The sequence below is a fragment of the Zalophus californianus genome, chromosome 6, assembly GCF_009762305.2.
Source record: "Zalophus californianus isolate mZalCal1 chromosome 6, mZalCal1.pri.v2, whole genome shotgun sequence".
In the NCBI taxonomy this organism is placed as follows: domain Eukaryota; kingdom Metazoa; phylum Chordata; class Mammalia; order Carnivora; family Otariidae; genus Zalophus; species Zalophus californianus.
In genome coordinates, this window is record NC_045600.1 from 10,746,819 (window position 1) to 10,767,950 (window position 21,132).

At 40.6% G+C, this 21,132-nt stretch overlaps 1 protein-coding gene across 2 annotated transcripts in view; it reads right to left on the reverse strand.

Moving 5' to 3' along the window:
• The window catches only part of UNC79 (unc-79 homolog, NALCN channel complex subunit), a 194,234-nt gene that overhangs the window by 122,818 nt on the left and 50,284 nt on the right, over window positions 1-21,132 (reverse strand). For both annotated transcript variants that reach the window (XM_035728283.1, XM_035728282.1), the window contains exons 8-14: window positions 20,490-20,518; window positions 15,348-15,577; window positions 13,273-13,444; window positions 11,437-11,667; window positions 4,041-4,231; window positions 3,380-3,503; window positions 1,271-1,411 (exon numbers count right to left, since the gene is read on the reverse strand). In XM_035728283.1, coding sequence (XP_035584176.1) covers window positions 1,271-1,411; window positions 3,380-3,503; window positions 4,041-4,231; window positions 11,437-11,667; window positions 13,273-13,444; window positions 15,348-15,577; window positions 20,490-20,518 — 1,118 coding nt within the window. The remainder of the gene's footprint in view (window positions 1-1,270; window positions 1,412-3,379; window positions 3,504-4,040; window positions 4,232-11,436; window positions 11,668-13,272; window positions 13,445-15,347; window positions 15,578-20,489; window positions 20,519-21,132) is intronic.

Genomic DNA, 21,132 nt, shown 5'->3' on the forward strand with positions numbered 1-21,132 from the left:
CTTCCCCATAACTCTATAGACAGAATCTCCAGGAATGTCTCTCCATTTGAACCATGTGGGATAAATTCTGTAGCAGGACAATGACTGACATAGCTGTACTGTATATCACTCTGAAATCATATTTTCTCTCTTAAAAGTATCTCTAACAACCAGCAAGTTCCTTGAACACCATATTTAAGTTAAAAAAAAAAAAAAGAGTACCCCATCAAGAACCAGAATACCTGGATATTGACAGTGTTCTCTATGGCAAATCACTTCAGCCCACTGAACCTCAGGTTAAGTATTGATAAAAATGAGGATAATGAGTTCTTCTCCAACTGCCTCACACCATTCTGTGATACTGTTCATTGTGAACACACTGCACAGTAGAAGGCACCAACTAAGTCACATAATATTAAAGGTGAGAGAAGAAAGAAACAAAATATAAATGCTTGCCAGCTGGTTCCTATGAGGCAGATGAGAAAAGAAGTAATGATTAAAATCAAAAGAAAGCACTGGATGCAAACTATGATCCCATGATTTTGACATATTTCCTAATCCATAGATATCAGGTAGGAATGACAGTAGGAAAAATGGTATGGAGAGGCTGACAAGGGCAAGTTGAGAATAGTCCCTGCCTACCATCACAGGACAGTGAACCTGTCCAGAACTGATCCTTATTTGGGAAAGTCAGCACATCAACAGAAGCTCTACCAGGTGCTCCACAGAAAAATGATCACAGTCTCAATAGTTTTCCTACACTTTGGGCCAGACTATGTTGACTTTTCTCATTCACAAAGGTAAAAAGTGGTCCCAAAAACTGAGCTCAGTTGGTCCATAATGACAGCATCATTCACAGTCACCATCAGACAATTGATCACATCTCCTCGAAACACGATAGAACAAAACATCCCAACTTCTCATCCCCAAAGTGAAGCACTCATCTACCAAATGGCTGGTAAAGAATTCTTTTTCACCAGGTGACCAAAAAAAAAAAAAAAAAAAGAAAAAAAGAAATAATACCTCAAAGCTAACTCTTTTTGTTTTCATCAAGGGTGAGAGACAGCTAATAGGTATGTGCAGGGAAAAACTCAACAATTTATTGACCATAGATGATATGAAACGTATATTAGATCAATGTTTTCTATGATTTAATGTGTTTAAAAGATTAACAGAGTGAGATGGGATGAAAGAGCATTTTCAGAGAAGTTTATTATGATGCTACTTTTGGAGCTGGCAGAATTGACAAAAGCTTAACAAGTAAGACAAAAACAGTTGTGGCAATAATTACCCTTCGAGCTGCAAGGTTCCCTGCCAGTTCACTGACTCTTGATTTTCTTTGATTTGCCAGTTCTTTAACAGAATTAACTCCATCAGAAAACATACTTATCAATAGTTGAAGTGGAACCATGATGTCTAACTCCGATAACACCTGGGGAAAAAAAGGCATATATCCCCCCCCAAAAAATATAAACTTTAAAACTGAAAAAAAAAACTGCATTTCACATTTTTTCCCAAAGCAAACTATTGAACATAAGGATACTTAACCTTATGTATATTCTATCAGCACAGCCACCCTCGATTTTTCATACTAAAAAATCAAAGTTATTATTGAACCTTCCATCTTCCCCACTCCCCACATCCCATAAATCGCCATGTTATTTCTACTAAAACTTAGAAGTATCTCTTGACACTGTCTCCTCCTTTCCATAGACTAGTGCCTTAGTTCACCACCTTCCTTCTGGAGTAGTGTAACCTGCATGCAATCCTCCCCCAGTCCATTCCCCCCTCTGATCTGACTGCCCCATCTGATCTTGCTTTCTGATGCAGGTTCAGATATCCTGCCAAAATCAAGTATCTGTAATGAATTTTTGGAAATAGATGCCTCCTTCCTTCAAACAGAACTAATCCATCCCTCTTCTCTGCTTCCTTAGTTAGAACACTGTACATACATTTATTAGAGCAACTATCGCTTTTCGTTATATGTGATTGTTTCATACTCTCTCTCCCACTGTGAGCTCCCTGAAGAAAGGAAGTATGAAGAGAAGACCATTTCTTATCCCATTTTCATCCCAGTGCCAGTGACAGCACCTGGCACAGAGGAACTCTACAAATGTTTCCACAGTCAATCAATAAATGAGTCAACTCCAATCACTATGCTGTTCACACTGTTCCCCAAATGGTTAGACGAGTGGTTTAGAAACTTCAGCTGAGGCACCCTGTCTTCAAACCAGCACTCTGGGAAATCCCCGTCCATAAATCATGCAGCTGTAATTGCTCTCGCCATGGTGAGACCCGAGGTTGACGGCCCTGTGTGCTCACCCCGACCTAACTCAGCCTCAAGGGTGTGTAACTGAGTGACAACACCTAGCCATCTGTGGAAGGCCTGGTTTTCCTAAAATGAGAAATTTTCTTACTGATAACTACCAGGGTATGAAAAGTGCCCAAAAGGGGACTTTTTTTAAAAAATGGTCCCTTTACTCTTTGTCAGTTGTGAAAAATATTGTTCCCTCAGTGTAGAACCCAGAAAGGCAGCCGCACGACTTGAAAAGCTTTTGTTATCACCTCCGTCTGTGATTCAGCAATGTAACAGCACCCATGGCTAAACTAAACGTGGGCTCTGTCCTCCTGTTTTGAAACTGCCCGAACTTTTTGCCGAGCATTCAACTCAATTAAATAAATATTTAGGAACATCCGCTAAATAAATACAAGGCATGTGCCAGATGCTGAGAGGAAAGGGGATGAAGGGAGGCATGAATTCAAACATGAAAAAGGCCTGCCTCGTCCCTGCCCTCCAGGCATTTGCAATCAGGAGAAGAGACAAAAATGAACTAAATATTAGACAGAATAACATTTGCACAAAGAGCCCGTATGGATACTGGGGGGAAGGAATAATGAATTCTGAAGGGAAAATGGGGGTGTGAAACAGCGGCAAACTTGAGATTGGGCTTTAAGGATAAACTGGATTACAAATGCAGACCGGAGAGAGAAGTATTCCAAGCTCGGGCGGGGGGCAGCAGGAGCTCCTCCCTCAGTCAGGAGCTTTCAACCTTTCCAAGTAAAGGACCTATTTAATATGAAAAGATTGATCAGAATGTCCACAAAGACAGCTATTACACCTTTAGAATCTATTGATGGAAAAATACATAAGGACCAAAGCTATTATGAATTCAGTAACAGTATTGCATAAATCTGTATTTTATTAACCATAACTATAGCCACATATATTTGAAATATAGGTATCCATCCGTGTGGTGAGTTATTAGTCTGTAGACGGTCCTCAGCAAACATGCAAATTTATGGGCTCTTTCCAGTAGCTTCCCACTCCTCGACCCAGGGATCTCAAGTTTCCAGGCTAAGAACTATTGCCCCCAAATGATTAAAAGTATCATTTACTTACATGAAGCCACAGTAAAGCTTGTTCCTGAACAGAGGAAGGGTATCCTGTGAACCGACAACTAATAAAGCCAAACATTTCTTCCAATGAAAAAGGTAGAGGACAGAGCTCAATGTCAAACATTTTGCTGGAAAGCAGAGCCAACAGAAGTAAATGATCAATGGGCATAGATTAGGGTCTCCTGTTGCATTCTTAACTATACCTTATTTGGGGGAGCCAAACACTTTTGACTGGTCTGTGTTCTCAATGTTATTATCATATCTCACTTTGCTGTAATAGTTTATGTCATTAGAACAGATATGAAGAATTCACACAGTTAATAACATTAGTGTTTATACTCCTACCAGGCTCAACAGAAGGAACTGTATTTCTAAGGAATTAGAGTTGCTTCCCAGCATCTAAGAACATTTTCCCTTTGCACTTTCCCCACTTTATCCAAATCATACTATATTTGAAAATAAGCAAACAATATGGTGTATTTATTATTCCACAGAACAATTTATAACAACTACTTCGTTTTGCACCTTCAGATTTCTCTATAGGGTTGTTAAAAAGTAAACAAGATTACATAAAATGCTTAACACAGTGCCTGGCACACATTACATGCTCAATAAATGTTAGACATCATCATAATTACGGTGACTTCATTAAACTACTTACCCACCTTAATACTTCCCTGAATTCTTTTAACTGGTTATCTGGGACTTCTGTTCTGATGGCTTCCAGCCACTCTGGCATAATACACTCCCACACAGACTGACTGATCACATTGTAGGGGATCAGGCAGAGGATTCGGTTGAGACCTTCCTTCAACTGAGTCACTGTGCTGCAGGATTTATCCCAGTATCCACCAACCTGATGGCATTTCCACAGCCACAGGAGGAAAGAGCAAAATGCACCTGTTAAGATTATACTCTAAGGACTTCCTAAAGGAAATGGGTACAGAGAAAGACCACAATCCATTACATCTAAGTCCTGGGCCAAGTATCTTCAGAGTGAGATTTGTAAGAATCTGTAAACCACCAGGATCCATTAATTACCAAAAATGAAATCATAGTTATAAGTAGGTCCAAATATCAACACAGACTGAATTTGAACTATTCTACTGCAGTCTTTCCAGAAAACACATGAATTAAAATTCCCAAGATTTATTCCTAACAGGAGAAGCATACCACTGAAGCATTATTATTTCTAAAGTTGGACAAACCCATTACAAAAACATGTAGTTACACCTGTGCATCAGAGGAATATAGATTTCCACTACTGTACACTAGCATTGAATATTTTTCATCATGGAAAATAAAGCAGAGAGCACTCTTTTTCCCTCTGCTGCATATTGTGCCACAATTTTTTTCCTAAAAATGCTCTAAGGCGGGTTGAATTCATGAACAAAAAAAGACATACTTTCTACTAATTAAGATAATATATTAATTTTCTAGTGCAGAAAAAAATTCAAATCACAAATTTGGGTTCTGTTTATAATTCTAATTTTAGATGAAGATCTTATATTCTTATTAAGCATATCAAAGTAACAAAGGCTCAATTGGTCCTGAATCTTTACCATGTAACACAAGTTTTGTGGGAAACCACCTTATTTTAAATGAATCCAATTTTAATGTTTAATCACTATACCTAGAATTCTAGGTTATTCAAAACTATTAAATCAATTCCATTTAAAGCTTAAATATCTATTTGGTATCATATTGTCCAAAATCCTAGATGACTGACTGGATATTTTCAGGAAGCGACTACATTTCTGGGATTGTCACTGTTGTTGCCAGTTACATAGACTCAGAAGAGCTAACACTGATAATGTTGACAAGGTGGCATGTATCCTTGCTGACTGAGGTGCCTTTGGCCATGTAATTTATGGTTGAGCCACATAAAGGCCTACTGGTTTTGAGTCACATTTTGGAACAAGTATCTCTGTGGTGTTCCTCAATTGTCAACAGCCAGACAATGGATCCTTTGATTTGGAAAAGTATTATATTTAAAAGGATTTCTAGAGTTTTCTCACCCTAAACAAATGTCCTATTACCAATATGGGAGGATCAAATTGATAAGATACACACACACAAAAGATCACAACTAGCACTAAAAGACTCGCCTAGCAAAATTTAGAACGGAAATCAGATTTAGAACAAAAATTAAAATTTGCCCCCACCATGAACTACCCCCCTCCACCACCTCCTCTTGTGAATGACCCAGCTGGAGGCCCATATTCAGAGCCTGATAGGAGCTATTATAGAGGTCTTCCCTCTGAAGTTTAATTGGGCTAAAGTGGAATGATGTACTCAGAAGGAAAACATCCTAAAGCCTTTGCCAAACAATTTATAAAAATATTGCAAAGGTACACAGCTCCAAATCTATGCATCTTAGAACATAGGAATCTGCTTTCCCCCTTAGCTGGAAATCTTCTCTCATCGATACAAAGAATTAAAATGAATGCAGTTGAGCAGGCAGGCCAGCTCCTTAATTAATGTTAGTATCAAGACTGCCATCTCGTTCTTTGAAGAATTAAAAATAACCGTCCTCACCTTAGTAACTGGATTTTTGCGAAAACATAATTGTGTTTCTAGAAGTATCCCAAAGCCCACCCATGCTTCTTAACAATCCCAAAGCCTCCCCTGTTCATCACGAGATGCCTGCAGATACCATAAACAGTTAGGACATTGGAAAAGAGGCTTCCTGCACTGAAGAAACACTTCAGTAGTAACCGTCTCAGGCCTCCACCTCCTCAGGCCCACTCCTCTGAGCCCTGCTCTCCACTCAGACCTCCACCAGGACCGGCTCAAGACTTCAGCCTCGGGTGGGGGGATGGGTTAGCCTGGTGATGGGTATTAAAGAGGGCACGTTCTGCGTGGAGCACTGGGTGTTATGCACAAACAGTGAATCATGGAACACTCCATCAAAAACTAATGATGTAATGTAGGGTGATTAACATAACAATAAAAAATTTTAAAGGAAAAAAAAAGACTTCAGACTCAGCATAAATAATGTTGTCCACCTCCCACGCCCCTCCTGCCTTGAAATGCCTGCTCATAAAAGCTCCATGCTACCAGGAGAACATTATTATTTGTCCCAGTCAAAACCTAATAGACAAATAAAACCCCTGAAAACCCTCTCCGGCAAGTGACTTTAAAAGCTTGCATCCTCTCCCTCCCTCTTTGAGATGTAAATCTCCTACCACCCAGAACTATCTTCTCAAGGACCTGAGAACCATCTCTCCGAGAGGCAAACATCCATGGAAATAACTCTGGCTCCGCCCCACGAGTGCCTTGCTTTTACTCGTACTATTGCCTCCTATTCTAAAACAGGGCACATTTATTCCTCCTTCTGAGAAGTTCCAATTAACAACCCCCTTAGCAAACCTCCACTGCCGTTGTCCTTAGCATATCCCAGTCTTCAAGAAGTTAACTTCTTGGGACGCCCGGCTGGCTCAGTCGGTTCAGCGTCTGCCTTTGGCTCAGGTCATGATCTCAGGGTCCTGGGATGGAGCCCCATAATGGGCTCCCTGCTCAGCAGGGAGTCTGCTTCTCCCTCTCCCTCTGTGCTCTCTTTCTCTCTCTCAAATAATTAAATAAAATCGTAAAAAAAAAAAAGCTAACTTCTTAACTGACTGAAATAAGTAACTACCTGAGGATGAAACACAGCCTTCATGAGATTACATATCAAGGCCAATAAAAAGATCTTGAAGGTCTCCCCCACACATACTGATAAAAAGCGTTAGCCTTTACACTGAACAAGTTAACCACTTGTTCTATCTGTTAGAGACACAATTTGAATAAAAGTGAGGATGAAGAGTGCATATGAATGCCAACCCTTATATAAACTAGCAAGTTTTGTTTTTACCATGACAGGCTCTGCTGTTAAGGTCAACAGTTCTTCCTCAACTCATAATTTCATTACAGCTCAATAAGCCCATTGTAAGTTGGGCAAAATCATCTAACACAAAGTCTGTTTTATAATAAAGTGCTAAATATCTCATGTAATCTGTTGAATAGTGGACTGCAAATGAAAAAGAGAATGGTTGTATGGGTGTGCAATGGTTGTCTGTGTAGCAGTTGTTTACCCCATGATCACGTGTCTGGCTGGGAGCTCAGGCTCACTGCCCTTACCCAGCATCAAAAGAGAGAGGATCATACTGCATATCCCTAGCCCAGGAAAAGATCAAAATTCAAATTCTGAAGTACGGTTTCTACTGAACGTGTATCGCTTTTGCACCACCATTAAGTAAAAAAATCATAAGTCAAATCATCATAAGTTGGGGACCATTTGTATTTGTATCTGCCTATATGTTTGCCTAGGTATATTACATATATGTGATATTTTCTTACCTCTGAATGGTACTCACAAATCAATTTATAAAATCCATTAAAAGATCTCTATTCCAAATGAGCTTTAAAAACATAAGAGCTTATATAAATTAAATATGCCCAAAACTCTCTGAAATATAGAGAGTAGAGTAACCCAAATGTTTATCAAGTTCATGCAATTTGGGTAAAATTTTGATAAATAAGACTACGTTAATATTGTTGGTCTAAGAAAAACAGCTGTCTCTTCTGAGTTATCAGATTGTTACTGTTTTATTCTGATGCTTTCCTGAAAGCTCTTGCAATCAGCCACGAGACAGAACGCTTTGACTTCAGCAAAAAGACTGTCTCTGAGACCCACGGAAAGGACTATGACAGGCAATATGGGGTACAGGCTTCTGAGGGCATTGCATGCCACTGGCTTGAGAAAGGATTGCAGAACTCTGATAGAGAAGCTGATGGGTTCATACAACTGCTAACCCAAGATCAAACGGAAGGAAAATTGCATGGGGCTGAATGAACTGATGAAGAATGATGATCATTTTTATGTTTTTGTTTTTGTTTTTGTTTTTTAGTTTGGAGCATTGCTGGCTCTTTACTGTTCTATTTTCTGGATATAAGGTTTTTCTTAAGCTATCTATAATTCACAACAATTTAGTAGATTACATCTTTGTAAACAACAATGAAATATTTGCCTTTTTTCTCCCCCCATCAAGTCCCTCCAGGGTTCAGAAACTCTTAGTGAGTATTTTTATTTTCATGCAGAAGTTTAAGAAGGATCTGTTCTCCTTGTATTAAAACATAATTGGAAAAACTGGTTATATCACCAAGGCTTTGACTGGAGTGTCATATTTTAGAAGTATGTGCATAGAATCAGATATGGCTAGACAGTTTTAAGGAACTAAGGTTGACATGAAGGAGTCAATGCTTACAAAGCCCTCTTGAAAGAACCAGCCTGGTACCTGGCTTATGGAAATCCCAGCCTAAAAGAAAGTAAGAAATACCACTTCCTGGTCGGCCCAGGAAGCTTAGAATATTTTGGTGACCTCAAAAAGAGAGAAATTTACCCAAATCTATAGGTACTGCAGATGAAGTATGATGACAAGTTACTGGCTTGGCATTCTAGCCTCTAGAGGTTTATAAAAGCCCAAGCTGAGATTCTCCATAAAAACTCCAGCAAAGCAAACATTAAAAAGGTCTATTTGGTCAACTACCATTCTCACTGCATTTACAGAAATAAGTAAGTTAAATTTAATGAGACTAGACTTATTTTGTGAATAAGAGTAATCTTACTTTGATTATCTTTGATCAAAATGGGGGTGATTGGAGAGAGAGATTTTGTGTTTCAATGGAAAACTATAACCCACCCTTGTGAGTTATCAGATTCTAGTCCTGTTCATTGCCTTTGAGCTATTTTTTTGCCTCTTCATAAACTGAATCCTGCTCTCTTGTACATTTAAAATTTTTTTTATTTAAATTTAAATAATTAACATATAGTGCATTAATTAGTTTCAGAGGTAGAATTTAGTGATTCGTCAGTTGCATACAACACCCAGTGCTCATTGCATCACGTGCCCTCCTTAATGCCTGTCACCCAGTTATGCCAACTCCCCTCCAACCCTCGGTTTGTTCCCTATAATTAAGAGTCTCTTATGGTTTGTCTCCCTCTCTGATTTCATCTTATTTTATTTTGCCCTCCCTTCCCCTTTGTTCCTCTGTTTTGTTTCTTAAATTCCCCATAGGAGTAAAATCATATGGTATTTGTCTTGCACATTTTTTCAGTAACTAATGTTGCCAATTTTTCTCCCAGGCTGCTGATTTGGTGTCACTGAAAACTAAAACCGGACTGCCCAAATCCTTCCTGAGACTCTAGGTTGTCTTGTCCCAAAAGCCCTACAAGCAAGAGCAAGATGACTTGCTAAGAACTTCAAAGGACTTACCGGGGCAACAGCCTCGGCCAGTCAGGAAGCTCACGGAACACTCGCGTCCACCATGCTCTGCTCCAGGGAATAACCACGACCGGGCACTGATGTCCTCACTCCATCATCTAAAGACGCGTTGAGCCCAACATCTACAAATCTCGACTGGCTGCCCTGTGGCCTCAGAAACTAGGTTTATAGTCTACTCTCACCATCAACCTTAGTTTTGTTTGTCCTAATCTCCGCCCTCTTCCTCCTTTGAGGACCTCTCACCTGGAAGCGCCTAACCCAAATCCACAGCAATCAACCGTGCTTCATTTTTGTGTGAAACTTCTCCAGAAGTTTCAGTTGGGAGAAATGGGGGGAAATCACTCAGACCCCCAGACTTGGTATAAAGATTATTTTAATGAAAACATTTGAGCTAAAGAAGATGCAGAGAGAAACCTTACCCCAACTTCCCTTGTCTGACTAAAGCAGAGCTTCAGGAAAATATCACTTCCATTAAAGGGAGCTGCCTGTGAATTCAACTCTGGAATTGAGTTGAGACAGACTATGGAGTGCCACTCGCATCAAAAGGCCCGAGAGAACCTTCCATATCTTCCCATTCCAGTGCTACCCTCCCCACACACACCTTTTATCTCTGGCTACTGAGGGAGTTACCCATCACCGACTATTCAGTGATGGACTGAGTACTGAGCATAAGTGTAAACGCACTTTGTGTTTTCTCTCCCGACTAGGTCTGTTGCTGGTTAATATGAAGGCCCTCAGCCATTGGGCCCATGTTGGAAGGGAAAAAATTTTCCTCCCAATTCTTCTTATCTTCCAAAATCAGAGCAGACCAATCCTTTACTTTTCCAAAGGAAACAACAGAAAACATACCAACACACTCAAAGAATGCCATGAAATAAGGAATTTCCAGCATGCAAAAATTCAATTTTATATGTGAGTCAGCAGGTGGCAGCAAAGAAGAAAGAAGAGTATCTTGACAAACACATAGAACGGCTCTGTGTCCCCGAAATCTAATATTCTACTAATCTAATAATCTACTCATTTAGATGGTCTGTGGTCTATTGTATCCTGAAATGTCTTATTCAGACTGAAAAATGCCTCAGTATCTCAATGAAAGCAACCAAAAAAAAAATCACAAATAAAATAAAATTCAGAAAACACCTTGAAAAAGTTTCATATATTCCTGCCAAAAACTAATTCTGGACATCTACCTTGCTAGGTTAGACACAAACTATATTGGATTCAAAAAATATGGGGTCTTACTAGCTATAAATCTGGAGCCTATAATCCACTGAGGTAGAAGCAAAAGGATGAGCTCAGAGAAACTTGTCCTCTAAGCCAGAGGAAAAGGAGCATTTTGGCACTTCCTAATAAGCCTTTTTTGGCATTCCAAATGGGAGGGCAGGGATTTCTACCATTCATCTCTAGAAATATATGTGAAACCACAGAAATTGCTCCTAGTCCAATGTTAGCCTTTCATAAGACAGTAGATCAGAAAAGGACTGAGCTCTAGCAATCTCAGGGAGAAAAAAATTTTTTTTCTATATCTTAATTAAAAAACATCTTCAGCAATGTCAGGGAAGAATCCTCCCTTAAATTCTTAAAGATAATTCATATATTCATCTTGCCATTCTTCCCCATCCCAAACCAACATCAAAGCAGCACATCCCCTAAAATGTAGTTACTCAACTAACCTCATTCAGCTGTATTAACTAAAAGATACTCCCTCTTCTACAGACACTGATAACACGCTAATGGCTAGGGCAGAGCTTCTCCCAATGCCTCTCCAACAAGGTTCGAGCCGTTGGCCTCCACTTACCCTGGCGAATTCCATCGGTTTGGGAAGAAGGCACATGACCATGACATCAAAGCGAACATCACATACTGTCTTCAACCACTTGGTGACAAACTGAGGCTTCAGTTTTTCCACCAAACTCCCAACTTCATCATCCATCATATAGGCTGTGGAGTGAAACCACTGAAACACCATAGCCACCAGCCTGGCCAAGCTTTCCGTAGGCGTGTTCTCACTGGGTGTGCAGAGGCTCACCTGCAAATGGGCAGATTAGACTCTGCTTCAGCCTCCATCTATCTCTACATAATTATTACATATTCGTTTAAAAGCCAAAAAAAAAAAGTTCCCAATAATCCATTTGAAATAGGAAGTTTTATAATTGATGGAGGATCAGTTAACCTAGAAACTGCGTTCCTCGCAGGAGAGATGGATTGCAACAATAATTTCCCCTCGAGACTGCACCTTTCCATAAGCCTTTTCCCTTATAAGAAATCTATTTTGTAAAAAAAGAAACAAAACTATTTTTTAATCTACACTAGATAAATGCTTTTTTAAAAAGTTAAGTCTTGGGGCGCCTCGGTGGCTCAGTCGTTAAGTGTCTGCCTTCGGCTCAGGTCGTGATCTTAGGGTCCTGGGATCGAGCCCGGGCTCCCTGCTCAGTGGAAAGCCTGCTTCTCCCTCTCCCACTCCCCCTGCTTGTGTTCCCTCTCTTGCTGTCTCTCTCTCTCTCTCTCTGTCAAATAAATAAATAAAATCTTTTGAAAAAATAAAAAGTTAAGTCTGCAAAGTGAAATTTCACAAATATCTTAAGTGAAAAAATAATCTACCCACATTTCCGTTCTAAAAGTATCAGATTTAGCTAAGGATTTTCTACCAGTAATAATTCTGAAAGCTTAGGGTTCCCTAATTCACCACATTATAAATAGACTTTTAAAAACAGCTCATCGTTTATTCATTATTCATTCTGTAATAATCTTTTATTAAGCACTATAGTAGGGGTCAGGAATGTACAAAATAAAGAAAATGCTACCCTTGCCTTCAAAGAGTTCACAATAGCAGTCATTATGTCACTAGACAATAATTTCTAGGAGCAAAATATGTGAAATTAACAATTAAATACCAATTTGGTAAGACAAAACAAGATGCAACTTTTTCAGATAACCATATAAAAGCATAAAAGAGATGTATTCCTATGGAGACTTCGTCTGTCTCTGATGGGCAAAAACAAGAGTCTGCTTCTCTAAACAACTGGCAAGTTCAACTTGTGAAGAATTTAGGACCAGAATGTTTGATCTTTGCTGAATGAATGTTGCCAGTGAATCAGTTAAAAACAGTCAACTTCCTCATGTTAATATGGCTCTAATTTTTCTGGCTGTATGCAGACGTGCCATAAATATAAATACACAAAAAGTGCCACAGAGACTAAACTTTCAAGAAAAATGTCGTGTGTAGAGATGGGATGTGAATGATCTGCAAATTATACAATTATATTGACTCCAAGATTTCAAAACATACCCTAGCAACCTCCCCACTCATTTTCTGTCAAATGAGCATTTCAAACAGTCCAGGGTCTGGCCAGTAGGTTTCAACACCTGGCTATTCATTAGAATCAACTGGGGTACTTTTTTAAAAGTTCCCAAGAGTCTGGGGTGGGATCTTGGCATTGCCATTCTTTAAAAGCCTTCCCGGGGAAATCTACCGTACAACCCAGTTGAGAGTCACTGTCCTAGAACATAGAGTTCCACTGATAAGGTTAACTTTTCACTAGTTACTATTTGCTTCTTTAAAAAGAACAGGAAATACTCCTCATTGCTGCAATGTTGTCGTGAGAAATAAGAAAGCGGAGAATCATTTTCTTACTAAAAACCATATTCCGAATTGACTGAGTAGCCTCTGGTCGTGTTTATCATCGTCCTTGTTGTCAAAGTCAGTGTTATCCAGGGAATGGTGGGAAGAGGAAAGGCCCAGCTGCCGCCGGCGGTTCAGTTCATATTCCCGCTGCTCAGCATGGAACTCAGCTTCTTTCAACAAGCTGCCAAAGATGAGCAACGTCAAGTCAGACTACCAAAAAACACATTCTAGGTGATAACCTGTTCAGAGTAACTACTTCATGAGTACTCACTCAAGCATTCCTGACTGCTCTCCTTTCAATCAGTAGGAGTTACTCCAACAGGCCTAATTTTGTTTCCTTCCTATACTCCATCCCCATTTCAAAAATGAACAAACTGAGGCACAAAGAGGCTGCTTCCTCCAATCAATTAAAATCAAGCAGAACTGATGCATTCTGGCTTCCAGTTCACCAACCATCCCACTAGACGTTAATACTTCCCCTGTATCTAATCTGAAGTTATGTGGACATCAAATGCATGGTACAAGGAGAGAGACTGGGGAATGTATACACAAATGGAAAAATATTCAATACCTAATATTCAAAGATCTGAAAATGAGCAACAAAGACTCCTTTCTCAATCTGCTAAAAGAAGTCATAATTTTTTAAAATAAAACCCAGTGGGGCACCTGGGTGGCTCAGCAGGTGAAGCATCTGACTTCCACTCAGGTCATGATCTCAGGGGTCCTGGGATAGAACCCTGCGTCAGGCTCTCCACTCGGCAGGGAGTCTGCTTGTCTCTCTGCCCCTCTCCCTGCTTGTGCGCACTCTCTCAAATAAATAAATAAAATCTTTTAAAAAGAATAAAAATTTAAAAAATTAAAAAATAAAACCCAACGTTGGCAAGGGTGTATCAAAAACTAGCCATTTCAGACTGCTGTTGGCATTATAAATTCATACACGCACTCTGAAAATCAGTTTGGTAATATATCAATAGCCATGAAAATATTCATACCCTTTGACCCAGCCAACCATATCTGTCATCTACCCTAAGAAATAAAAAATACAAAACAACACAATTCACAAAAGTATTTATCAGAGTAATTTGTAATAGTAAAGAATGGAAGAAATCTAGAAATCTAAAGGTGTAGGCAAATAATCTAGATAAAAATTATGTTTCCACTAAAAATGGTAAATACAGAAACCATATGACAACATGCAAAAGAGCTAGTGGTATAATGTTACATCAAAAAGAATTGTGGATACACTATGATTACAGTTACATAAATAAGAAGTGCATTTGAATACAACTAGAAGAACCGGTGCAAAGCTGACCATGATGATAGCAGTATGGGTGATTTTTTTTTCAATTTCCAAACTTTCTGTAATGTTTCATTTGACAAACATTTATTGCATTTCTACACCTGTTCAGCCACTGGAGTAAGAGACACAGAAGAGTCCCTATCCTGAGAAAACTTACATTCTAATATTATTTCTTTAATGTTTAAAAATCTTGCCTCAATGAATATTGTACAAAAAGAGAACGAGTGTGGAAGTTATCATTTCCAAAGCTTCTTTTACGGTCATGTGATAGGACAGAAAGCCTGCAGCCTGCAGGATTGGACATCCCACCCCCACCCCCGGCTTACTGCAGAGCCTGCTGATTTACCCCAGTACCGAATTACCGAGAGTTCTCCCGCACTTCACTGTGGGCAGTTAGGCTGGGGCACCTCTCTTCCCACCCCTCACTCTGATGGGCGCCTGCACTTCATTCCCCCGAGACCCTCAGCTCTGTGCTCCCACAGGGCTTCCCACAGGGGATGGAATTGTGTGCTTCTGTTGTTATGGTCCCTCCAGGGGTAACCTGAAGGCGGAGACTCCATTTTATTCTCTCCTTTCTCTCAAGTTCCTAACACATGCCTGGTACAATCGATAAAAAATATTGGGTGAATGATTGCATGAAAGCATCGTCACTGCATGGTGGAAGGTGAGAGGCTAGGCTGGGGGCCCCTGAAGCTGAATTAACTTTACACATCTCGGGGCGCGCAGGGTGCCTCCAAGCCAAGGCGGTGTTTCTGGGCGGGCCCAGAAACAAGCTGCCTCTTACCTGATCACGGCCTCCACAGAGCAGACCAGCTCCTCGGCGCCGCATTCCCGAGTGTTGATGGGTGGAGGGGAGGTCTGATAGAGGTGGGTCTCCGAGGCAGCCCCCACTTCGTTGCTATGATGATTCGAGTGGCATCTTTTGCAATACCGAACAGGCCGGTTTCCGTGACGGCCGCAGCACCCTGCTGAAAAGCAGGTGACCACCGCTCTTCTTACGTGAGAACTGCAATTCTAGAGGAAAAAAAAAATAGCGAAATAAGCTAACAATGATCAATGAGGTAAAGGTGGCTAAGAATTGAAACAAATGGAAAGCTAAGGGGCCACTGGAAGTGGCCGCACATTTCTAAAATTTCTACAAGACAGGTGGTCTCTAAACAGATCTCAGGCATAGTTAAAAAAAAGGTAACAAGTGGGTTCTAGTACTGTGAGTGGCAGAAACGTCCTAAATGTGAGTGGAACTGTGATGGAAAGCCCTCTGTAAAATTGCATTAGTCATGGGGTTGGGGTGGAATGCTTTCTGGATTATTTCAAGTTAGTGTTTCAAGAGTTTTCAGCAGAAATATGGAGGAAAAAACCCTGAAACCGTGGTCCAGAAAGAGTACATCACAGCACATCAGAAGAGGAAAGGATTAAACCCCCAGATTAAACTTTCAAAATTATTTGATCCACCCCTAAAAGAGCAGATTTCCACTACAGCTCCTCTGTCCTTGCTGTGTGACAGGTAGGGGACCAGGCTGCACTGAGCTCATGGCCCCAAGCAAGGTGCCCACTCCCTCCAGCACTCTTTCCCTCAAGACCTAAAGAATATGTCAAACATGTTAACTGACACCATGGGAACATAGCAAAACACAGCAAGAACCATTCATAGAATCAGCTGCTGACATCAACTACAGGAAAGGAATCCACAGAGGAAGGGATGCCAAAGAGAAAAGTAGGGGTACAGAGTGAATCCGGAGTTCAGAGGGGCTACTCAGAGCTACCCTGACAAGAGGCAAAGGAGAGAGGCACCATCCACATGAAGCCATCTGAGAAGCTGTCAGGAAACATTCCTGGCCTCCATAAAAATATGTGTCCTGAGCTTGTCAGAGATGCCACAGTACATACTCAATGTCTTGTGTCCTGAGAGCTTTTCAGTCTTTCAGTAGAGTTTATAAAGATGTGAACACCTCTAGGGGATGTCATACCCTAAGCCATTATGAATACAGAGCTTGGTGGAGATTTGAGACCGTACCCCACCCCCATGACAGATCTTTTGAGGAGATAGGAGAAGGAAGGAGGCAAGCACAAAACCTACATCAAACCACTGACAACATATTGAACTGGCTATTGGAATGACTGTTTCAAAGGAAGGTTCTTCCACTTCGATTTTAGTACGAGGCTCTGAGTCCTAGTGCTGAGAAATCTCATCTTCTGAACAGGACGCAGGCCAATGAATGATAAAAGCAAGTTTAAAATTTCTGTAATCTTTCTTTTATTAATATGGGTTTTTTTTTTAATTCTTTGTTAAAATACAGTGTGTTTCTTCCGCAACTGAGGCCCAAGTCTTGTGAGCATCCAAGTCAGTTCTGACTTCACCAAGTGGTATATTTTCCCCGCTATGTCCTTTCTTTCTTTCTCAAACACTAACTTTTATTCTGGAAGCACATGAATCCTTATTGGTTTGGGGCTTCTGCTCCCCACCAAATCAATACCACACCACTAGCAGTGTGGTGTATATCAGATATATTCTTAGTGTTTCATTTCTTCCTCTTGGTTATACTTAGTCTTTGTTCCTCTGGGATTCCCACTATGCTATAAACAGTAAGATGAGGATATGGGTTTAGCAGGTAGTTATTCACTATAATACAGTCCTGAAGTTTAAGGCCTGCAATTTACCATCCCCTTTTCTGGTCACAAATTATTTACTTTCTTCCCACATGCAAATTCTTAGTTGGAGGTTCAAGGTCTTGTCATCTAAATCAAGTCTAACTGTGGATGAGGCTCTTCGGGTTGGCTTCCTCAGGTATGCATTCATTTGCCTTGAATCTAGATGGGCTGCTTCAACCAATAAAATACGGCAGAAGTGATACCTATATGACTCCTGAGGCCAGATTTCAAAAGACATGCAACTTTCACTGGCCATCTTGAAATGTTCTCTCCTCAGACAGTTCCTCATTGGGATACTCAGAACTCTGCCATGGCCAAGCCATGCAGAGAGACAATGTGTACGTAAGTCTCTTGTCAACAGTGCTGGCTCAGGGGAGCCTTCAAGCCACCCCATCCCAGAGCCCAAATATATGATCTGGAGGCCTCTAGATAATTCCAGCGCCCAGTTATTCGAGTCTTCCCAGATGAGGGCTCAAACATCATCAAGCAGAGACAGGCTATGGACTGTGCCCTGTCCAAATCCCTGACCAACAGAATCTATGAGCATCATTAAGTTGTTGTTGTTTAATGTTGCCACATTTTGAGTGATTTCTTATGCAGTTATCTAGATATATTGCATATACTACCATCAGGAACACCAACTAAGAGTCAGCCTGCTTTATCACCATGTACCATCAATTCCAAGTAATATCAGCAATAAAATACTTTGCCCCAAAATAACCTTTGGTTGATTCAAGTTCTAAACCATTGTTGTGGTTCCCACTAAGTTTTAAAAATGTATTTCCAAGCCACAGTCAGTCCTCAATCCATGCGGACTCAGCTATATGCATTCCTTTGAAAAGCAAACTAGAGAGACTTCCCTTAGATTCAGATTTCACTGAGCATGGTTTTCCCCAGCCACTCTGTTTTACTGCTTTGAATTTTAAACATAAAAAAATAACTCCAACCTGGCTCATAGAATGACAGAATTGAAATAAATCAAAGTCTGTCTCTTTGCCGTTACAATTTTGATGCTTATTTCAAACCCACTGTTCGAATATAGGAATATGTCCTTCAAAAGAGGCTGACACAAACTGTACCCAAAGCAAGCTCAAACAATTCTGAACCACTGTGAACTTAATGAATGTTCTCCAAATATAAAATACAACATTTATTAAAGGATAATAAAAACATGCTAATTCGAAGCTCATTACTAAAAATATTTTTACCGTAAAAAGGGGAGCAGTGTTAAAAAAAAGGATCCACTATGGTGTCAAATATGTTAGATTACACCACCAGAGCCAAGACATGCTCATTTAGAATATAAAACTCTTTCTCATCCTTGTCTCTCTGGCTTATAAAAGATTTTCATAGTAGGAAATAGCCTCAGGATAAAAATGAAAAGTATGCAGACTGGCTGCACGATCCTTTGCTAAAACTTCAGAAGGATATAAGGTGATGCCTCGTTGAGCCTTTCAGCTAGAACAGAGCTTCTAATAATTTTAAGGGTAGACCAAAATGCCCAAAGTATAGAAAGGACTGTCCCCAAAAGAATTACAGATGTGGCTTTGGGGGCCCTGAACTCCAATGAGATTTACTGAAAACCCAGAGTTTTACAGTAAGTCTTACTAGCAAAAGGGCCACCAACTTAGACTAAAGGGGACAGACACGGTCCAGCATGAAAGGAAGTCTATGGGACTACATGCAGGGGACAAGCTAAGATAGGGCCTCAGCTGGAACATGGACCATTTCTTCTTGGAAAAGAAAGATGTCTCCGAGAGTAGAGCAAAGAATTCAGGAGGACAACAATGGACTAGGGAACTACGCCCAGGAAGTAGAACCAGATCCCAGTCAAAGTACATTCACCATCCCTGGACACGAAGAACCATTGACGTGCTCATGGCTGGAACTGCTATCATGTGCTGACAGCAATGTGCTTCCCTTTCTTCTGAACGGAGGTCCACGGCTCTTACCCTGTCCCTATCTGACCATCATGTGTAGGGTGTGGCGGGGAAGGGGGCAGATAACTTGCCTTTTTAGTTCACATGTCTCTGGATCAAGAGAATTTGCACCCAAGGAGTTTCATCAGGGACCAGACCATATGCAGGTCACAGGATGATGAACTGAAGCCATAAATGGATTTAAGACTGTAGGAAGTCTTTTAAGGTGGTGGAAGTATTTTACATGTGGAAGAAATGTAAGTAATTATGGCCAGAGGGTGGATGATGATAGATTAAATGTGACCACAGAATTCTTGTCACTCCTTCTATACAGGGGAGAAGTCTACTTCCCCTCTCCTTGAATCTGGGCTGGCCTGGGGACTAGCTTTGACCTGTGGAATGCAGCAGAAGTCATGTGACTTAGGAGCTTCAGTCTCAAAAGGCCTTGCAATTCAGTAAATCTCATTCACTCCAAACACTGCTGCCTTGTGAACAAATCCAGCCTTGTGAACAAATCCAGCCTCGCTCCCTGGAGGATGAGACCCCTAATGGCAAGAAGGGGGAGCCAGACACCCCTGTCATCCGGGTGTCATTCCAGCTGTCCCAGCTATGGCCCCAGACATGGGAGTGAGGTCATCTGGACCAGCCAATCCCTAGACTACCCACCAGTTGACTGTACGCACTCACAACCAAGTCCTAAAACGTTTAAATGACTTGTACATGGTCTCATAGGTAGATGGGGACAGCGAGGGCCAGAAACCAAATGTTTCAACCAACTAATCCAAAGTTCTTTGTATGACACCACACTACCTTGTCTAGTACTTTTCAACAACTAGAACAAGAAAAGAGGATGGAAATGGCTTAGGGAAACTGTCATGAAAAGTGGCTAAAGGAAATCTGAAGGTAGAATCTTTAACTAGAGATACATTTCAGCTTACATATAAATGAATATTTGCCATACGTAGTCAGTGTATGTTTGACACACATGTATTGAACGATTTGTACTCTACTTCAAACAAGAAAGATTTTTGAGCACACAAGATACATCCTTTACCAAAGTTATGTTGCATGCCCTGCATGGTCATTCAAAGCTTTTTGTAATTAGAGTCACACATGCTTTCATTGCAGATTACTTATCAAAAACACTGTGCATAAGGTGGGTGAGCAAAAGCAGAAATGAAAACAGAGACCATTCGGACATAGCAATCTTGCATGCTAAATTACCTCTTTTCCCCCTCGCAAATACAGTGACATGTACATACTGGGAAACCAGGGGGCAGAAATGAGGCAGATGTCGATGAATAAATTTACATACACACAGCAAATCATGCCCCACCACACAGATGGTTTGCTCTTACCTTCTTCTGACATATAGCAGATATTTCAGCTGTAAGGGGAAGGTATACAACATATCAACAAAGAAAGACAGCCCATTTTAAATAAGGGCAGCCACAAAGGGGGTAAAAACAAGCTTAGTAACACAACCTCTAGACTTAGCCCAAATAGCTTCTCTCTTGTCTTATTAATGGTCATCTACCTGTGTTTGATGAGGTCAGGAACACCTGCATGCTACAAATACTTCACCTGTTCTTAAAAGCAATTCAACCTCCTGGGACATGACAGAATTCAGATCATGTCAAAACCAAAGCAAAATAACATTAATCTCATCTCCTCGTTTGACAGAACAAAATTGAGATTTGCATGACTCTTTTTTTTTAAAGATTTTATTTATTTATTTGCCCGAGAGAGAGAGAGGGAGAGCACAAGCAGGAAGAGCTGCAGGCAGAGGGAGAAGCAGGGTCCCTGCTGAGCAAGGAGTCTGCTGCAGGACTCTTTGAGCCCAGGACCCTGGGATCATGACCTGAGCCTAAGGCAGACACTTAACCAACTAAGCCACCCAGGCGCCCCTTTGCATGACTTCTCGAGCATCACACAGGCTATCAAAGGCAGATTTCGAGATAATGCCTCTGGATTCCCTGTTTATTGCTCTTCTGTTACACC